Source organism: Meleagris gallopavo, chromosome 1 (genome assembly GCF_000146605.3).
Source record: "Meleagris gallopavo isolate NT-WF06-2002-E0010 breed Aviagen turkey brand Nicholas breeding stock chromosome 1, Turkey_5.1, whole genome shotgun sequence".
In the NCBI taxonomy this organism is placed as follows: domain Eukaryota; kingdom Metazoa; phylum Chordata; class Aves; order Galliformes; family Phasianidae; genus Meleagris; species Meleagris gallopavo.
Window position 1 is genome coordinate 70,408,903 of NC_015011.2, and position 20,388 is coordinate 70,429,290.

The following is a 20,388-nucleotide window of genomic DNA, read 5'->3' on the forward strand; positions in this document are numbered from 1 at the left end:
TTTTTTTTTTTGGAAACTCAATCTGACCAATAAATCTTCCTTTCAAAATGTAGAGTTTCCCCTGCTCAGAACTTTTAGCAAATGAACATAATTCCTGTGCCAGAAACAGCATATCTTCATTTGACAATTGCTTGCTTTTAGCATTGCGTAAAGTTTTTTGGAATTACCTTTGGAATAACATTATTCACAATCAGTTTTGCAAGAATGCATAAAAAAAAAAGATACACAACACGCTGCTATTTGCTGTGCACAAACAGAGCAAAAAGGTGATCCATGTTCCCAAACAGAGACCAGCAGCAGCACTTGAATTCAAACCCAAATAGGAACACAAGGAAGTAATAAGACATGACTGTTCGGAGTGATAGAAACCAGATGTTTAAGTGCTGGTAGATGGTTGTTGATTTATGCCATTGAAATCCTGGAAGAGCCTGAGACTTCAGACATCAAAATTGTGACAGTTTTGTGTCTGAGAAAGCTGTTTACTTCTTGAGAAATTTGTCATCTCTTCTCTTTAGCTTTCTAAGTGTGCCTCAGTCATTTTTTGCTTTGCAATCAGATGGATAGAAGACCAATGTTATGCTGTCAGAGTTTTATTGCCACTCATGTAGGATGATTTGCTTAATTCATCACATGAATAAAGGCAGAATCAGTCCTTTCTCTGCATATCTGTGAAAAATACGGAGTTATCAGTATCATTTCTCTAATTAATCTACAGCACCAAGTATAACTTTACTTCTTTTCTTCAAGAAAACTTTTATTAAGTAAATTACAAAATTTAGATACGGATTACAGCTGATTAATTTTGAGGCTTGTTAAATCAACAACTTATCAGTCCCTTGCTAACCTGCAACATATGATCAAATACATGTATTTTTAATTGTTGTGGAACTCTTTACTAACACCTGCCGTGTATCATTCATAATATCAGATCTTGCTCTTGCTTGTATAGCATGTTAAACTTTTAGCTGAAAGGATGAAAGGTGGAAGATTCAGCTTGTATTTGCAAAATAATTCTAGAGTGGGATCATTCCCTTTTATATCAGTTTGGTTTACTTTTAAATTATTTTTTCAAAGGCCTTTCATTATGCAAGCTATATAGATGCATGTCTAGCACCTACATATTCTGAAGGCTAACAGGCAGGAGAGATGGAGAGGCTAATGAACAGATTTTGTTGCTTAAGTGAGGGTGACAATAAGTAAATTTGTTTTCAATGCAAAATTGTTACAATAGTTCTATGGAAAGAAATAGAAAAATAAGTAATTAGGAAATCTACACTGGTTTATATCATCTAATCTGTATATAATCTAATCTAAAATCTTGCCTCTTCTAATTTAAAATCATTCTTCCTTATCCTGTCACTATAAGACTGTGTAAAAAGTCAGTCTCCCTCCAGCTTTTAAGCTTCCCTCAAGTACTGGAGCTTTCTCTCCTGAGTCTTCTCTTTTCCAAGCTGAACCATCTCAGCTCTCTCAACCTGTCTTCGCAGAAGAGGTGCTTCTGCCCTCTGGTCATCTTCTTGGCCTTCCTCTGGACCAGCTCCAACAGTTCTGCATTTTTCTTTTGCTGAGGGCCCAAAACCTAGATGCAGTACTCAGTCCAGGTCAGGCCTCAGGAGGCAGAGTAGAAGGGGACAATCACCAGCCTGTCCCTGCTGGCCAGCCCTCTTTTGATGCAACCCAGGATACGGTTGGCTTTCTGAGCCAACACACTGCAGGCTCAAGTCCAGCTTTTTATCCACCAAGACCCAAAAATCCTTCTTGTCAGGGCTCCTGCCTGGGAAAGTTCTCCTCTTCTGAATGGCATTCCTTCCTTCTATTGTGTCAACTGTGCCACACATCTTGGTGTCATATGCAAACTTGCTGAGGATACACTCAATCTCCCTGTCTGTGTCACTGATGAAGATGCTGAAGAGCACCGGTCCCAAGATGGACTCCTGGGGTATACCACTTGTAACTGGACTCCACCTGAAAAGAGAGCCACTGACAACAGCCCTCTGGTAATGACCACCCAACCAATTCTTTATTCATCAAATAGTCCAGCTTTCAAATCCACATCTCTCCAATTTAGAGAACAGTTTATTTTGTGTGGGACCATGTCAAAGGCCTTGCAGAAGTCCACACAGATGTCATCAGGTACACTTCCTTTGTCCACTGATGCTGTCACTTCATCCTAGAAGGCCTTCAGATTGGTCTGGCATGATCTCCCCTTGTAACACCATGCTGGCTGTCTCAGATCACTTTTTTATCACGTATGTGCCTTAATTTTGCTTCCAGGAGGATCTACTCCATTTCTTCTCAGGCACAGAGGTGAGGCTTACTAGCCTATAGTTCTCTTGGTCTTTCTTTCTCCCTTTCTTGAAAATGAGAGTGATGTTTTCCTTTTTCCACTCGCCAAAGACTTCACCTGACAGCCATGATTTTTTTAAATAAGATGGAGAGTGACTTGGCAACCACATCCGCCAATTCCTTCAGGACCCCGGGATGCATATCATCTGCCCCATAGACTGGTATGCATTTAGTCTCATGAGGCAATTTTGGACTTGCTCCCCCAAACCCCATCTAAAGGTTCAGGATAATGAGAGGTGTGGGAAGCCTGACTGCCAGCCTTCTCCATGTCTGTTGTAGCCAGTTTTTGCTCCTTGTTTATCAGAATGGGTACATTCTCCTTTGTCTGTCTCTTCTGATCAATGTTTCTACAGAAAACCTTCTTGTTATTTTTCACATCCCTTGCCAGGTTTTGTTTCTCCTGCACCTTGGCTTTCCTGATCCCCTCTCTGCATGTCCAGACAGCATTCCTATGTTCTACCTAGGCCACCCATCTCTGCTTCTACTGCTTATGCTTTACCTACATGTGGTCTTGATCCCTTCAGCATCAGCATAATTTCTTAACTTCATTTATAATCTAATTATCTTATAATGGAATAAATTGAATTTTAAATTGCCGCGGATTGTGTCCTAATTAGATTGTTCTCAAGAGGGGAAGCATGACAGTACTCAATATGAGTGATCAAGCTTCACCTTATTTTTGCACACACAGAGTTTATATATGATTCCAATACACATGTGTTCACTTATTATTGGAGCACAAGGTGGGCGGTTAGGTAGGCTGCCTAGCTTCAACCAATGCTCAGCCAGCATTCACACACTGCTGCTGAGCTCATCCACTTATCAGCCCCCCACATATCCACAGAGCACAGCTGCGGATGTGGGCCTGCTGTTTACGTGCTGCCCCAAGGATGTTGTGACTCCCATCTTAACTCCTAATGCTTTCTCATGGGTATGCACTCTGTGCTGCCGCACCAGTTATGCTCGTACACAGCCTCATGTCCGCCCTGCTCCTGCAGCCATTCCCCAACATTAAATGAATATCTGCAACGGAGAATAAGTATTTTTTAAAGATCTGAGTAATATCTGTTAGTGATCCATAAATAAAATCCATCTTTCAGAGACTAGAATATGCATGATATTAGCTGAAATATCCTGAGTGAGTACTAGTTATGATGCCACATGGTCCTAGATATCCCATATGTAATGGTTTCCATCCTAGTAAGATTTCTGCCATATTGTAAATGCATATTATAAGAATTTAATTCAGTAAAGTTTATTTATGCTGTTTTAACTGAAAATCAGAACAAAGCAGATGAGGAAGAAGTAGCTTTTTTAATCAGTAGGAGTAATTAAAAACAAAACAAAAGAAAACAACCAGAACCAAAAACAAAACCAGGAAAGTACTTCCCTAATTTATTTTTTCAGAAATAGTAAACAGGATAAGTTGTTTTTTTTATTGCAGAGAGACAAATCTGGATGTCCTACTAACCATTACAATTGGTTCCTTTACTGTGAAGTAGAAAGCGAGTATGGATCATAGTAGGGTCTAAGCTAGGGGAATACATAGCTTAGCAAAGGTAAGGAGAAAGAATATTCATCTCAAAAGTCTTGAGTCTAAATTGCTTCTGGTGACATGCTGTAGACACTGAAGAATGGCTTGGGTTGGGAGGGACCTTAAAGATCATATAGGAAGGGACTATAAAGATCACCAGCATGGGAGACGGTGAACAAGGGAAAAAGGCTGGTCAGCTGGACGGAGCAAATCAAGGTTAAGACCAGTAATGTACAATTTTTGTAGCATTTTTCTCTGCCATCTTTCAAGGGTTTGTGCCTCTATTATAGCCACGCAAATGTTTACAGTCTCAAGCAGTATTTGTTACCAATGTAGCTTCACTGTAGGATTCGGGCAATGAAGTGTAATTTTATTGTTGTTGTTCTGAGAATGAACAAATGGTATTTTAATCTAGTATTTCCATTCAATTGGAAATTCCTTGTTACAGTTGGGGTGGGCCACATGACTTACGAATACAGCTGTGGGAAACATTTTGAGAAACTTTTTTGTTTTGGTTGCAATTGCCAATTTGTCAGGGATTTCAAAGAGATGTATTTGAAAAAGAAAAGAAAAAGAGAAAAAAAATGCTACACTGGAAATGAAACAGATCTACTGAAAGACTGCTGCTGATTATTTATTTGTTTGTTTGTCTGTGGCCAGCATCTCTAGCTCCTCAACAGGACTAAAAGGATCTGTAAAGTTTCAGCTCCCCCACTCTTAGGCCTGAAGCTCAGGTTTTACAGGCCTGCAGAGCCCTGACAGGCAGACCACCTCGGAGCTGGGCAGGGATTGGAAATTCTGCTTCAGAGGGAATCGCAGCAACAAAAAAGCTGCATGGTCTTCCAGACTGGAACTAAATCAAATATCAAAAACTTCATATATTCTGCCAATAAAGTTACCGTACTGGGCATAACTTCTAGCTATGACTTTAGAGTCTATTTTTGAATAATTTGTTCATGAAGTTTGCCTTTTGTTCCTATGCCTTGAAATTCCATAGCTGTTTTTGTCCATGTGAGAACTGCACTGTCAGACCATTACAAAATCCAGTAAATAAGAATTAGAAATCTCCAGGAACGTAGCTTGATATCCTTGCCTTACCAGCATGCACAGCAAAGCAGCCTAAGCCTCATATTAATGTATTCAATGCCATCAATCTGTAACATATGCAGAGCTTCCCATGCTGTATATTTTTTATAGAACTTTAATATATCTGGGCATGCCTTTTATGTGCTTCTGTTGGACCAGGAATAGAATTAATTTAGCAGCTTGGATTACTTTGGGAAAGTTTCCTTTCCCCTTAGAAACGCCTGCAACTTTATTCACAGTGAATGGCACTATCAGAAAACTGATGAGTATGTTTATATCTTGTGTTTATATTTTGTGTGTAGTCTGTTTCTCTTTTTTTTTTTTTTTCCCTTGTCCTGTTCTCTGCTGTTTGTTACAGTGTTACAGGAATTAGTGGTGGGAGGGCATTAAGCCTCAAGCTCTACTGACAGTGCTAGCCCATAGAACAGAGCTGCACGTTAGAGGAGTGATGACAGGGGGCCTGTCTCCTTGAGTGGATGACAGATGTAGTAGAATTTAAAGCCTGCTTGCTCAGTATTTTTCTACAGGAAGGAGGAGACATTTTTTCAGTTCATTCAATGAAATGGAGAGGAAATGATTTTATGAGCAGCAGAACTACCAAAACTGAGTTTCCTTCTTCATTGCCTTTCTTCTCCTCTTTATTGCAGTACACTCTGTTTCTCACTGTCCTCAGTATCTTGAGTCCATGCCATATTTTCATTCTCCCACAGCATGACTCTTTGAGCCTCCTTCAGTATGTTGGACTTGTTTGAGCAATGGTCAGCAAATGCCGGTGTCGATTGGCTATAGGATTGCGGGTTCTTAGCGTCCAGAGCCTGACTTCCCTTTTCCATTAGTAGGAGGTGCTGACTGGATTCTTATCATTCTCTGTTTAGTCTCCAGCTGTGATAATGCTTACCAGATTGCAGTGTCCTAGAGTACTGTGGCAAATGTAGTTGAAGTTATGCATTTACTTCAAAAACAGTTGTAAGAAACTGCAAGGTAGACAGAGAGTTTAATTGTATTATACATATTACCTTAACTATTAAACAAGTCATCTAGACGTTCTGCCTATGCCTAAAGAATATTTTCACTCTGTGAAATTTCATTAATGTCCATAGGAACCTCTTTCCATGTGATTAGTACAAGTGCTAATTGTCAAACCCAGCTGCATATCTGTTCTTAACTTACATGTCACATTCTTCTCCTGTTGCTTCCATGCTTTTGTCAGCATGACTCAGGTGCAGTGTTGTCGCAGCAAGCTGGAGGAGCACTACTGTTCAGATGGGATTGAATTTGCCAGCGTGCGTGAGGAGTGTGACTCACACATTGGTGAAAATTCCACCTGTGAAGCTGAATACTTTAAGGTGAGATATCAGAGCTACTCCTGTTCATCTGTTCAGAAATTGTATTAACTAGATTAGTATTAAGGTTGATCCCACAGGTCACTGTACTCAGTCCTGATGCACGTAAACAGTTCTTCCCCACCTACGCCTCTTGTCTCAGTTAAGACAGTGAGCTTTGTGTTTCTTTGAGAGAACAGTCCCTCTTTGGGCGAAGCAGTCTACTTAATTATATTTTAGCGAAGACAGATGGTAAATACGAAAGGGTGGAAAATCTCAAATGGATAATTGGATAGGAAGCTACTTTTGCATCAACACAGTGTAGGAAGGGATGGGTATGAAACTCAGACTCAGCTTCAGCTTTCATTAGTTTCATTGCCTAAGATGGTGGTCCTAGGGGTAGGACTGAAATAAATCCTCACAGTGCACTTTATAATTCCAATAGTGTACATATCTTTAGTTAGCTGACTTTGATTTACAATTTGAGACATCTGTAAGCTTGTAATAACAATATTTGATACTAGAATAAAAATGCCCATCAGCGGCATCTTTATGTGTTCTATCCTCCACCTTTATTACTGCCTGTTTTTTTTTTTTAAATCATAGTCTTACCATTCTGCAGAATGTATTTGGAATAAAGTTCTACCAATAAGTCTGAGACCTTGATCTTGACCATGACCCAGTCGCAGACAGTCTGATCCTATTATAGATTTTGTTCAGTGATGGTGAAGATATGAGAGTGATTTTACTACTTCACACTACTCAAAAATGCTGAATGTTTTGGTATCATAGAATCATTGAATCAATGAGATTGGAAAAGACCTCCAAGATCATCTAGTCCAATTGTCTTCCCACCACTCACTAAACCATGTCCCTTAGTGCAACATCTAAACATTTCATGAACACCTCCAGGGACGGTGACTCAACTACTTCCCTGGGCAGCCCATTCCAGTGCCTGACAAAGCCACAAAGATGGTGAAGGGCCTGGAGCATCTCCCCTATGAAGAAAGGCTAAGTGACCTGGGTCTGTTTAGCCTTGAGAAAAGAAGACTGAGAGGGGACCTGATCCAGGTTTATAAATATCTGAGGTGTGGCGGCCATAGTGGTGAGGCCAGTCTCTTTTCAGTGGTACGTGGAGACAGGACGAGGGGAAACGGACATAAGCTGCAGCATAGGAAGTTTCGCACGAATGTGCGTAAGAACTTCTTCACGGTGAGGGTGACGGAGCACTGGAACAGGCTGCCCAGGGAGGTTGTGGAGTCTCCTTCTCTGGAGATATTCAAGTCTCGCCTGGACGCCTACCTGTGCGACCTGGTGTAGGGAACCTGCTTTGGCAGGGGGGTTGGTCTCGATGATCTCTAGAGGTCCCTTCCAACCCCTACAATTCTGTGATTCTGTGTGATTCTGTGTGATTCTGTGACCACTCTTTGTGAGAAGAAGTTTTTCCTAATACCCAAACTGAACCACCCCTGATGCTACTTGAGGCCGTTCCCTCTTGTCCTGTTGCTACTTATGAGGAAGAAGAGACTGACCCCCACCTCACCACAACTTCCTGTTATGTAGCTGTAGAGAGGTATAAGGTCTCCCTTGAGCCTCCTCTTCTCCAGCCTAAACAATCCCAGTTCCCTGAGCTACTCCTCATCGGACTTATGCTCCAGACCCCTCACCAGCTTTGTTGCCCTTCTCTGCTCAGAAGGGCCTGAAAATGAACACAGTTCTCACAATGCATCCTCACCAGTGCTGAGTACAGGAGGACAATCACTTCCTTGCTGCTGCTGGCAACACTATTTCTGATACAAGCCAGGATGCCGCTGGCCTTCTTGGCTACCTAGGCACACTGCTGGCTCATGTTCAGCTGAGCATCAACCAATACCCCCAAAGTCTATTTCTTCCACACAGTCTTCCAGCCACTCTGCCCAAAGCCTGTAGTGTTTCCTGGGGTTTTTGTGGCTCAAGTGCAGGACCTGGCACTTGGACTTGTTGACCTTCATCCCACTTGCCTCAGCCCAGCAGTGCAGCCTATCCAGATCCCTCTGAAGGGCCTTCCTTTGGTGTCATCTGTAAACTTACTGAGGGTGCAGTCAATCCTCCTGTCCAGTTCATCAGTAAAGATATTAAATAGGACTGGCCTCAGTACCGACCCAGGTGAGACACCAGCTCCCCAGTTGCATTTAACTCCCTTCACCACCACTCTCTAGGCCCAGCCTTCTTGCCAGTTCCTTACCCAGCAAAGAGCGTACCAAGCTACGGGCTGCCAGCTTCTCCAGGAGAATACTGTGGAAAACACCGTCAAAGGCTTTGCTGAAGTCTAGGTAGACTACATTGACAGCCTTTCCCTCATCCACTAGGTGGGTCACTCTATCACAGAAGATCCGGTTGGTCAAGGAGGCCTTTCATGAATCCACACTGGCTGATAATTCAGTTTAAACAAAACCCATCTATTATATAGAGGATGGCAGAAGATGTCTAACTCAAAAATTGCATTGCTCTCTGGATGGACTGAATGGACCATGTTCCTGGCAGTAAGACCCCACTGATGGTGCGGCTGTGAAGTAAATCACATTCTAGCTGTGAACCATAACAGATTCTGTTGAGTCTGGCATTGGCTTGCCACAGACTTTGCACATACATCACGATTTCTTATTCATGAGATAACAGAACCACAGAGGGGACATCTCTCACTCATTGACCATGGGCAGGATACACTCTGCTCTGTCAAGGACAGGTACATTGAGATTCTTGTAGCATTAAGAAGCTTGTCCATATGAATATGGACAATATGGAAAATATTTGGAATATGGAAAAAATATTTAGCCCTCTATTTCATCACACTGGGAGACAAGGAATGAATGAACAAGGACTGGGATGGCAAGTACTCTGCTGATTCAAGTGCTTGCTGTTAGAGATATGTTTATAATGGCAGTACAATTGTAAACACATGACAAAGCACAACTCTAAAACAGAATACAACTGTTCAAGGAAAATCACTTTCCTATCTATTGATTGGGGTTTCCATATGTTGGCTTGTCAGCATGAGGAAGAAGTGTTAGTGATTTTTTTTTAAGAAGTACAGGCTTCTTTAAAGATGTCAGGTTTTTATGTTGACAGCTGTATTATTAAATAAAACGGACTAAAATGAGCTGAGCCTTGATCTTTAGCCCTGGGAATAAATAACTCAGGCAGTTGTGAACATTTTCTGACCTTTGGTAACTTAAAAATATGCTTCAGGGCTGTCCAAAAGAATGTCAGTAGTCACTAGAGCTTGCTAATACTTAAATGGTAGAGAAGTTGTGGGCTAATATCTGAGCCCACATTCTGTCCCTGTTTAATTTGGTTGTATAAACATTATCAGTGATATTTAACATTTGTGACCCACATTCTGTTTTCTGTTCCCTAATACAAATATCAACATGCACATGTCTAGCTGTAATACTAATATTGTAAATAATCTCCTTAATCCAGGATGGTCATTTTTTTGCTGATATTATTTTGCACCTGATTGTCTGGGTTAATTCAGTATTTTTGGTGATTATACTCTGCTTTGGTAAACTGACATTCACATCAAGCTTATCTCACATGGACTTGGATCTCATTTTGCCTAGGATGGTCCATTTTAGTTTAGTTTAAATAGCACAGGTAATCTTTTGGATCTTTTGTCTCCTTCAAGAAAACAGAAAGAGTGGTTTGGTATTTCATTTATTAGAATCATAGAATCACAAGGTTGGAAACAACCTATAAGATCATCTAGTCCAACCATCTTCTCATTATCACTGCTACCACAAGCTACTAAACCATATCTTGTAGTTCCTCATCCAGATGCCTCTTGAACACTGCCAGGATCACTAATTACTGTTAGGATTACTGGATCAAATGAGGCAGCTAGTTTTGTTTTGAATCAAAAACTTGCCACTGGAAAGAAGATAAAAAGACCATGTTGTGAAAACATTTCCCTCAATTTTTATACTTTGGCTGTAGACATAGATAATAATGGACATAATTCTGCTTCTTCAGGTTTTTGGAATTACAATTTCTCTTGCCTTAAAAAAATGAATGCAAAATTAGTAATAAATCTTTAAAATATTCCTCAAAAGATTGTAAACAAATGCAGGTTTTAATGCTGATAGAGAAGATTTAGAAATGTGTGCAGCTCATTGAAAGGGGAGAAATTTGTAGACATTTCACGTTCTCTAAGATGCTTGGATATCTTATCCAAATCATAGGTGTTTTCTTTTTCCAAAGATCAAGGTACATTTTTCTCAAATTTTGTCAAAAATATTTTGTTTGCATATATGAGTTGAGCTTAGCATTTTCATTACTTTGGCCTGCTGAACATAGTTTTAATTTCTGTTCATCTCTTCAAAAATTATGCAAAATTCCACTGAATTGCATGTATTTTTTCTGACAATTTTTCATAGCCATCTACAGATTAGTCCAGATTTCAGCAAGTGAGAGACCTCTTGTGGACAGACATAAAAAAAGTGTTAGTATACAGTTTACTCTTCAAGTTTTGGTACCTTAAACAATGACATAAATAATAAAGAATTACTATCAAATGTAACTAATCAAGAAAGCTTATCAGCGACAGAAATTTCAGATGATTTCTAATCAAATGAAAATAAAACTTCAGACTTTTTGTAAGTAACTGTTGCTGGACTGAAATATATATGCAACTTCATTTTCATGTTCTTAAGCACTGGTGATTTTTCACTTAATGCAGTCAACACCAGCTATCAGGACAGTACAGTAAATGCTTATTTCTAAAACAACTGTCATTGCGGCATGTACTTGTTTCTTTCGGTGAGAGAGCAAAATATGAGAGCAGTGGAGGGATCATAGGAATAAAGGTGGGACACAGCTTTCAATCACAGAAAGGATAAGGTTGAAAGGGGCCCTGGAGGTCATCTGAATCCAATCCTAGCATGAAAATCAAGTCATGTCTTTGATGCTGCATGAACTTTTGCAGGTGAGAGACAAAGCAAAAATGTTTGGCACAATAATTAGGATCACTTAAAATGCAAAAACTTAAGAGGCAGAGAAAATATGGCATACAGTGGTTCTAGCAGATTAGTAAATGGTCTGTCTGTAGACAGCTGGCAGCCTTTGGAAAAAAACTGCAAATACATTAAGAACAGAACTAATACTGACTCTAGACTGCATTTCAGTCTAAAGGATTAAAGGCTATCAAAATAAATTAACAAACCTGGAAAAAATTAGTGTGAAAAAGAAAATATTGAAATTAATTTTATCAGGGTAGTGCTATAATGACATAATGTGTGTTATAATGACATAATGCCTTGTGTCTTGGCATAACAGAATGCTCAATTAATATCAATTAAACAAGCTTTATTGCTGCTATCTTACCATTCCACGATGGAAGAACTGAAAGAAAAAAGGAGAATTAAGTGACTTTTTGAGTTCGCAGATGATATGTGTAGAGGATTATGAAAGTATACAGGGTTCTGATTGTGCTCTGAGTATGAGGCCATCCATCATCTTACTTCTGTAGCTGAACAAGGAATCTTAGGCTTTTGAACTTCCAGTACAAAATATTCTTGAGTCAACATTAAAAGCCACCTACATTAAACATCAGTTAAGAAAATGTTTGACTCTTCTCATGTCTAGATAATTTTGCCGTGGTGCATGAACCTAAATTATTATTATTATCAAGATTTTAAATCAAGATGGATAGTGCTCAGTTAAAATAAATATAGGCTTGAACAAATGTTTCAGTGCATGCAATTATTTTAAATGAGGATTCCATTTCTCACAGACATTGCAAGACATAGCAGGCTCTACAGGTGAAGATTCACATTAGCTGGAGACAGAGACTTTTTAAGTAAATGCTGTCTCAGCCTGAAGGAGATAAAGAACATAAAGTTATTCAGCACTTCAAGAACAGCAGGAATGAATGATCACTCCCTACAAAAACATCCAGAGAAACTCTTCCCATTTTGAGCGTTCTGTGACAAGACAAATAATTAGATGTGAGTTACTTCATGCACCTAACAGTAGAAGCCATTGAGAATATCCAGAAGGATGTAATAGGATAGTTTGGCAAATTGTCAGCTGTAATTTAACATTTGGTTGTCAAAAATACATGATCTTAATCCAAGCAATCTTCAGCTCAGTTTTAATTTCTGTATTTTAAAAAGTGTTTGCAAAAATTGGAAATCCACCAAAATTTTAGACGTTTAAAACTTTGAGAAGGATGCCTCAGGAAAGTATTAGACAAGTTAGGCAAAATAAATATTCAGAAATGTGGGAATTCTTGAAAAAAGAGATCAAGTCTTTATTTCTAACATAATCCAGAATATGAAAATATCCCAGACGTGTTGGCTATGAAGCCAGAGCATCTGTCACTGAAAAAATAAAAAAATAAATAAAAAATAAAAATAACAAAAAGAAAAACAAGGAAAAAAATTTTTTTTTTAATTATTTTACCTTCATGATACCCTGTGCTTTAAATGAGCATTTTACTGCCATGTAATGAGAGAAACATACATACAATGCCCTCTATGGGAAAACAGAATATAGGCAGGTCCAAAGTAGTGAAAGTAATGCAATGTAATGTAATGCTTACCTTCTTTTCAGTAAGTGAGGTGCTTAAATTTACAAAAATCTGCTTTGCTGTTTATTTGTTTATTCCATCTACTCTGTTTAATGGTGCAGGCTAGTTTTCTTTCTTCAAGCGAAAAAAGAGTCTGGAAGAATAATAAAGTTAATAATAAGAGCTTACATCTGCTTTTCACATGACAGTAGCAGTTAGCAGATAACAATTCCAAAGAACCAAATATTTTTGGCACTTTTTAACGGCAAGAAAGTACAGCAAATGAGTTAGCAGTGTCCCCTCAATAAAAAAATTGAAATAAATATACACAAGAGTAACTTCCCCTGCGTTCACTTCTGTGGTGTATTCCTGGGCTGTAGTTCAGCAAGTCTGGAAGATGTGGATATGTTTAATTGCTAGAAGTCATGTCAGTACTAAGATGCTCTTAAATAATACTTAAAAATGTGGTTTGTTCTTCAGAGCAGAGTAGCTTCTTTTTCTGACCAGTTAACTCTAGCTTTGGATGAATCATGCTTGCTTGCTTGTTTGTCATTAGTTTTGAAAAGGATGCACCTTATTGATTGTGCCCCGATTTAAGGAACTGGACACAAAAGAGACACAGAGATGTTAAGAGTTCCAGCTGTTCACTGGTGTTTGCAACTGAGGTGTGCAGGCAGAGAACCATGTAATTCCATATACATGGGTGGATAGTTCTGGTCCTCCACAACACCATACTGGTGTATTTGTGTAAAACATTCACATATACACATCATTTATGAGGTCTAGATCCAAGTACTAAGTTTGGATCTATATAAGCAGATCCAGAGCTCACTGAATTCAATTACTGATTAATATATCTGAGGTTAAGTATAGCAGAAGTTGTTGAAGAATTTGCAGAAAAATTTTGATCAGTTTGCCAAGGTGAGATAACACTATTTATACTACTGAGAAAACTTCCAGTGATTTGTTTGGGGCTAAGATGTGACTCTCTTGTATTTTTAAAACAGAAATGTTGTTACTGTTGTCTACTGGGAAGGACTGCCCAAGTTCAAGGCCAGAGCTGTGAACCCAACCTGAAGATAGGATACCAGTGTGGAATTGTCTTCAGAGCTTGTTGTGTGAAGGGTCAAGAAGGCACAGATGTGTCCATCAGTGATGATGCTCCTAAAAAGGAACAAGGTATTTTATATTGCAAATTATAAAAGACTGAGACAGAAAATGATATGGGATAGAAAAAGCATTTGTATTTGAAATAATTTCTGCTGCAATTCCTCTAATTTGAGATCTCCTTTAACAATTTAATGATGCATGTATATTGGAGCTCATTTTTTCAGCCATCGTCTAGTGATGGCTGAAATGTATATTCCAAGAAGCTAAACAATTGCCAACTATATGGAATTCAAATGTTGCTTTTTGTGTGAGACATGTGCCCATAGATTTGAAATGCTGGGAGGACTGATCATTTCTAGACAACATTGTGTCTGCATTTATTTGATGTTGTGAGAGGAGGAGGAGATCTAGAAGCAACAGTTCTTGATACACCTCTCCATATCTAGTCCACAGATCTGAAGAGAATCAGCATGGACATACTGATCCTTACAGACCTATTTTTGTCTTTTTTTCATCTTTCACTCAACAGACTTAACTGAAACTGCAGGAAAGTCATGCTGTAGAATGTTATCCCCTTCATGGACAGCTGAGCACTGACAATATGTGCTCTAGCTTGTAGATCATCAGTAGCAAATTATAGAAATGGACTACTTAAACTCAAACCCCACCACAACAACTTGCACTAGTGTGCCTGAGCCAGTGTTATCAGACTTGTTTCAGATCTTTGAAATTTTGCTTATGTCAGTGTACATCCTTATCAAGTAACTTTTAGAAATAGCCTGCCAATTTCTTTGTGTACTGCTCGCATAGCAGGGAAATTGCCCTTGTCCATTTGTTCTGGCTGAAGGGTATGTAACTGCAGGGTAGATACCTTGTACCTAGCTTACTCTATACTAAGAATTTGCAGACTCAAATTATTTGCATAGCAGGAGAAATGTATCAGTACCTGAAAATGCAGAATTGCAAAACACAACGTGCAGTATTTCCCCACTTAATTCCATGGGCAATTGGCACTTACAAAGACCCTTAATGTGAAGATAACAGCAAGCGGGGCAGGACAAAATTCTCATCACTAAGCCATGTGGTTGAACATATGTCAGGTATCCTGTAAGTCAAAGAATCTATGTCAAAGAAAGGCAGAGCAAACAACAAGAATCGACACCTTTCTTTCGTTTTGTAATACAGCAACTTGTGATTGTATTGTGCAATAGCAAGGCACACGGGGGTTATGCTGCACAGGGTAAGACAGAGTGACTCCATGTATGATACCTTCTTGGTCACCTAAAGAGAAATCTCTGGTACTATGTCCCAAAAGTACTCTATCAAGTCAGACCAGACTTGAGCAAACTATTTACAATAGCTTATGTCTTGAGGAGTCTGTGTACCAACTCAACCTTGTGCACACAAACTTGCTCCCACATCCATGATGTAGTATTTTCTTGTAAGTGACCATGGGTTGAAAGATATGTGGACAAGTATTGAAATGTGACTAAGCTTCCTATTCAATAACCAGAGTATTTTGAGACTGTGTTTTTACACACATCACTACCAGCCTACCATTCCCAAAGTGTTCAAATTAGTGGGGATTGGGGAAGTCCATTAAACTAATTCTTTGGCCAAGGAAGGGGATTCAGAAAGTGGATGTATCCAGCCCTTTTATGCCTTTCATGTAGGGGGAAATAATGCTCAGAACACATGTATGAAGCAAACATATTGCTGATCATAAGGTATATTTGAAAGAATGCTATAATTAGGTTCCCATAGGTTGGGTGTGGAGTTTTCTTGGAATGGAGTCTAAATAAATAACTGAGGTTAATCTGATTTTCATTAAAACTGTAAGTACCCCAAGCTAATGTGTAGTCAGTGGAAACCAAGCATGCCTCAACAACATGTTTTATGAAATCAGGTTAAGCTCTGGTTAAAAGCCTAATGGTAAGAACCTGCATTTGAGAATCTCAGCCCATATATAAGCTATGATCATAGCGTGACTTTCATACTGAAATGGTCAGATGGAAATTGCCCCATGGGCATATGCATTTGAATGTCAAATTTAAGTATAAAATAGCTGTAAAATATGTAAATAATGCTTTTTAATTTTGTCCTGCTGTATCCCAAAGCTCTGTTCTGAACCCCATCCCAAGCAGGCAGCTTTTTACTGTTAGAAGAAAAGTGTTTTCTCTTCTATTGCTTCTCTCTCCTCTTTTTAGTTGAAATTTCAAAGGAGGAACTAGACCAGGAAGATCCTTATCTGCATGATGGCTGCAGAGGTAAGTCACATGACTAGTCCTGTTAGCCAGGTCTTTTGTGATTGCCTCCAATAAAGTTTAGCAGACTTAGATCTAGAGATTAGTCAATACTTTTTGCCTAAGCTAGTTTTGAGTAAAAATAACAGAATCAGAATCCTTTTAAAGAAATAGTAGATCATTATGGGATGCCTCAGTTGTTCTTAAAGGAAGACATTGTCTATCATGATGAAGTTAAATCTTACCCAGCTGAAGCTTGGACAATACATTCAACTTTCACTTCTAGTTGATAATACCTCTATTGTGTTACTTATTGAATACATGGAGTATTCTGGATTCTTCAGACTATATGGATGCTATATTAAATATGAGGGTTCTTCTCTTGGGATGATCAGAGTGATTGGATATAAAATGGGACTTGTTTCCTTTTGAGATGCATCTCCTGAAAAAAAGGAAGTGTCTAGTGTCCTCATTAATTGAACAGTTCTGTCTCGTGGGAAGAATGTGTTGTTGGGGTGTTGTTCTGCTAAGTATTCTGATTTACTGCTTGTCACATGTGATTTATATGTCTATAAACTTAAAACAGCAGTGATGTATTATGTTCTACAAGCATTTAAGAACTAAGTAATGTATTTAGGTTAAAATCAACTTAATGGACTTCAATTCCAGTTGAGAGATGATTTACTGTGCTGCATGTTGGATTGCTATTAAATTCTAGAGAGGTTGGATATGTGTATTAGGTCATTAGCTAGTCAAAGCCAACACAAGTGCTAACTCTTGTCTCTAGCTGCCAGTGATGTACAAGAGATGACATAAAAAATGTGTTACATATTTTCCTAGCATTATTTCTTGATGTAATCTGTTGTTGCATTTGTCAGTTAATCAGCTGTCTTCAAGAGACGTATTGTTGTGACTAATTATAAATGAGAGTTTCTGTCTGCAGTATATTTTTTGATAAACTTGGCAAGCTAAAATTACATGTGATTTTCCAAGCTTCACCAGGGGGAAAACTTAAATGTCTTAAGTAGAACTCCCAACAGTTTGTTTTGGAGCACTGTCATGATATGCGAAGAAATAAATTCTATTATGCCAGCACCTCAACAATAGATTTTACTTTGCTTAACTGGACCTCACATTATTAGCAGAGGTTCGAAAAGCAGTTGCTGGCCATCTCTGCTCAAGACTATTCCATGTAATGTCATTGCCTTTGCCAGTGCTTAGTCTGAAGAACGAATTTCCTAGGTTCTGTTAATACCTCTCATTAGAAACTGTGATAATTTTAAAAATTGTTTTCCTTAATTCACTTGAAAGTTTTAGTTATGATAGCTGCATTTGCCCACATTGGTTGTGCTTATCTCAAACTTTTTGTTTAGTGCCTATCCAACCATTCTCTTGAAAAACAGAAGAAGATAGATTTGTACTGAGAGTTTGTACTAATATCATCAATATTGTTAAAACAAATAATTGGAAGATTGTAACCCTTTTTCTATCCTGACAATATTAAAAGAAGAGGCACCTTGGTCCCCGGTGACTCATAAAAATAGGTCTCTGCTTCAGTCCCTTCCTTCCAGCTTCAGATATGAAGCTTTTACATCTATACTCATGACCAATGACCAAGATACCAATGACCAGGACCTGCAAGAAGAAACCATACTAGCTTGCAATGGATATTATAAAAAGAAACACTATGTGCTTGTAGTGGATAACTCCCTGTTAAAAGGCACTGAATCTCCCTTCTGCTGGCCTGAAAGGGAGTCTCAAGAGTTCTGCTGCCTCCCAGGAGCCAAGATCTGGGATGCTGCCATCCAACCAGAGCGGTTGTGGATTCTTCTTGTCTGGAGATATTCAGAACCAACCTGGATGCTTTCCTGTGTAACCTACTGTAGAGAACCTACTTTAGCAGGGAAATTGGACTAAATGATCTCCATAGGCCCCTTCCAATTCCTACAATTCTGTGATTAATTTATTTCTGAACAAGAACAGAAAAAATAAGTTTTCTTCATGATAAGGCAAATTTTGTGTAAATTTTGTAGTGTCCTCTCTTTCTGTTGCCAGAACAAATGCAGCCCTCTTCCACATCCTTTGCGACTCCTGTACATATCTCACTAAGTCCTTAGTATCTCAGTAAGAAGTCTTCATTCTTTTATGTTCTCTAAACCTTTTGTCACCTACAATACTCTCTTCTCTCTTTCATGTTTCCTGCCTGCAGAATAGGAAAGAGCACATATTTTAGCTAACTCAGGAGTATGATTCTAATATTGATAGGCTGAAAATAAAGCCTCATGCATGTAATAGTGAAAATGATTCATTAATTTTTGGTGGTGCATCTTGTCATCCCTATTGTACAGTAGCAATCATATAAAGCCCAAAGTTTTAGGAGGCATCTGAGCTCCCAGCATTTTTACTTCAGGTTCTAAAAATGATGAGTTTTGGGCAACTGTTTAATTTACTTCCTCCTTATATTCTTTAGTGATAAAAAGAATCAGTAATTTCAAAAACTTCTTCCAGTGGTTAGCCCTTTCCTTCTTTTATATATGTGTATGTTTAGTTACTTTTAAAATAAATCAGTAAGCAACCTGTAAACAAATGGTTTGTTTCACTTCCTGTAAAGAGCCTCCTAATTTTATAAGACTTCTTAAAATCTAATTAGGTGGTGGTCCCTGCTCTCAGCAGTGCAGAGACACGGGATCCAGTTATGTCTGCTCGTGCTTTGTTGGATATCAGCTTCAACCAGATGGTGTCAACTGTGAAGGTAAAAGAACTGAAAACATTTCCTTGATGATTATCAACGAATTTATTTTAAAAGAGCAAGAATAGATTTAAAGAAAAAAAAACATCCAGTCAGAAGACATCAGAATATTCTTACATATACTTATCCCAGGTGGGGAAGGATGTGAGATCTTAAAGAAGTTTGTTTAAATAGAATGTTGGAAATAGTTTGAAGGTGAAATGTTAGATCAATAGAGCAAGTGGAGGATTTAGAATAGAAAAGACCCAGGAGATCTTGAGCTTTTTATTGTGAGTAACAAAAACCTGTTTTTTTTTACTGTAGTATATAGTAAATGATAAGACAGACGAAATAGAGTAGAATTGTTCAGCTTGCTGACAGAAAGTTTGAAAGTTGTTGATACTATTAATCAGAGGGGAATACTTGAGCTATTCAATAATAAAGGGTGTTACGCATCAGGAGTGCCTTTTTCTCTCATTGACTGAAGATGGAATCTGAGTAAGTAGATCTGATACAAAATTCAGATTATAAATTAGGTACTGACGATTGGTCAGATTAACACTAGCCTAGTGTGAAATATAAAAAGGAAGAATTTTTACATTTGACACACATGGGTGCCAAATACTCTCATAGATTCAAAGGGAAAATGAAAAAAATCCCAAAATAAATGTTTTTCAGTATCTAGAAAGTAGGAAGTGGATAGTTGCAGTCTGTGGGTTGAGCGGTCCCTAGGCAATGTGTGGGTGGGATCCAGAACAAAGTCAATGTTTCTGAAAGTTTGCTTCATTCATGAAGTCACTCTAGTTGTCTGCAACTGGACACATCCAGATAGTTGCTGGTCCTTTGCTCTCATTTAGCACAACTTCTTTCCATTCTTAAATACAGTGAGCCAGCAGCTGTTGGTCCTGTTAACAGTGGGGTCAAAATGTCTTTATCGACTAACACTCTGAGAACACAGATGAGCAGCCACGTGAGCTTGAGTTTGAGGCCAAATCCACACAATTCTTTGCATCCTTATGCTCAAAATAACGACTGCTTGAAGGTATAACTACTAACCTTTGGCCTGATCTTTTCATAGGGATTTCTTTTGTTTTTTTTTTTAATTTACTCTCATTTTTTTGTTTGCTTGTCTCTCATTTTGCATATTCTAGATATTAACGAGTGTATCACTGGGACACACAGCTGTGGGATTGGACAAACTTGTGTTAATACATTAGGATCTTTTCGTTGTCAGCGGGACACGAGCTGTGGAACTGGTTATGAGCTAACTGATGACAGTCGTTGCAAAGGTATGTCCTGGGCAGAGAAACTGATATCTTCCAGACTTGTGTAAAAAGAAATAAAGAGTAACCAGGTGTTTCAGTTTCAAAATGCTAAGGTAGATGCAGCCTTTGTCCTCAGGAAGTTTAAATTTGTTACAGAGGGATTCAGTTCTTAAACAAAATATTCTTAAGGATGTAAAACTTGAAAAA

General features: G+C 38.6%; 1 protein-coding gene across 1 annotated transcript; it reads left to right on the top strand.

Moving 5' to 3' along the window:
- Positions 1-6,151: 6,151 nt before the first annotated feature.
- On the top strand, positions 6,152-20,388 carry LOC104912590 (fibulin-1-like). The gene is made up of 5 exons (XM_010716496.3): positions 6,152-6,312; positions 13,843-14,014; positions 16,153-16,212; positions 18,839-18,940; positions 20,068-20,388. The coding sequence occupies exons 1-5, from the start codon at positions 6,178-6,180 to the stop codon at positions 20,247-20,249; spliced, it is 651 nt and encodes a 216-aa protein (XP_010714798.1). The 5' UTR covers positions 6,152-6,177; the 3' UTR covers positions 20,250-20,388.

Bases quoted from the DNA above. Each gene is read 5' to 3' on its own strand.
- LOC104912590 (XM_010716496.3), top strand. From the start codon at position 6,178: ATGACTCAGGTGCAGTGTTGTCGCAGCAAGCTGGAGGAGCACTACTGT. The intron at 14,015-16,152 runs GTATTTTATATT...TCCTCTTTTTAG, and splicing joins TGCTCCTAAAAAGGAACAAG to TTGAAATTTCAAAGGAGGAA. The intron at 18,941-20,067 runs GTAAAAGAACTG...TGCATATTCTAG, and splicing joins AGATGGTGTCAACTGTGAAG to ATATTAACGAGTGTATCACT.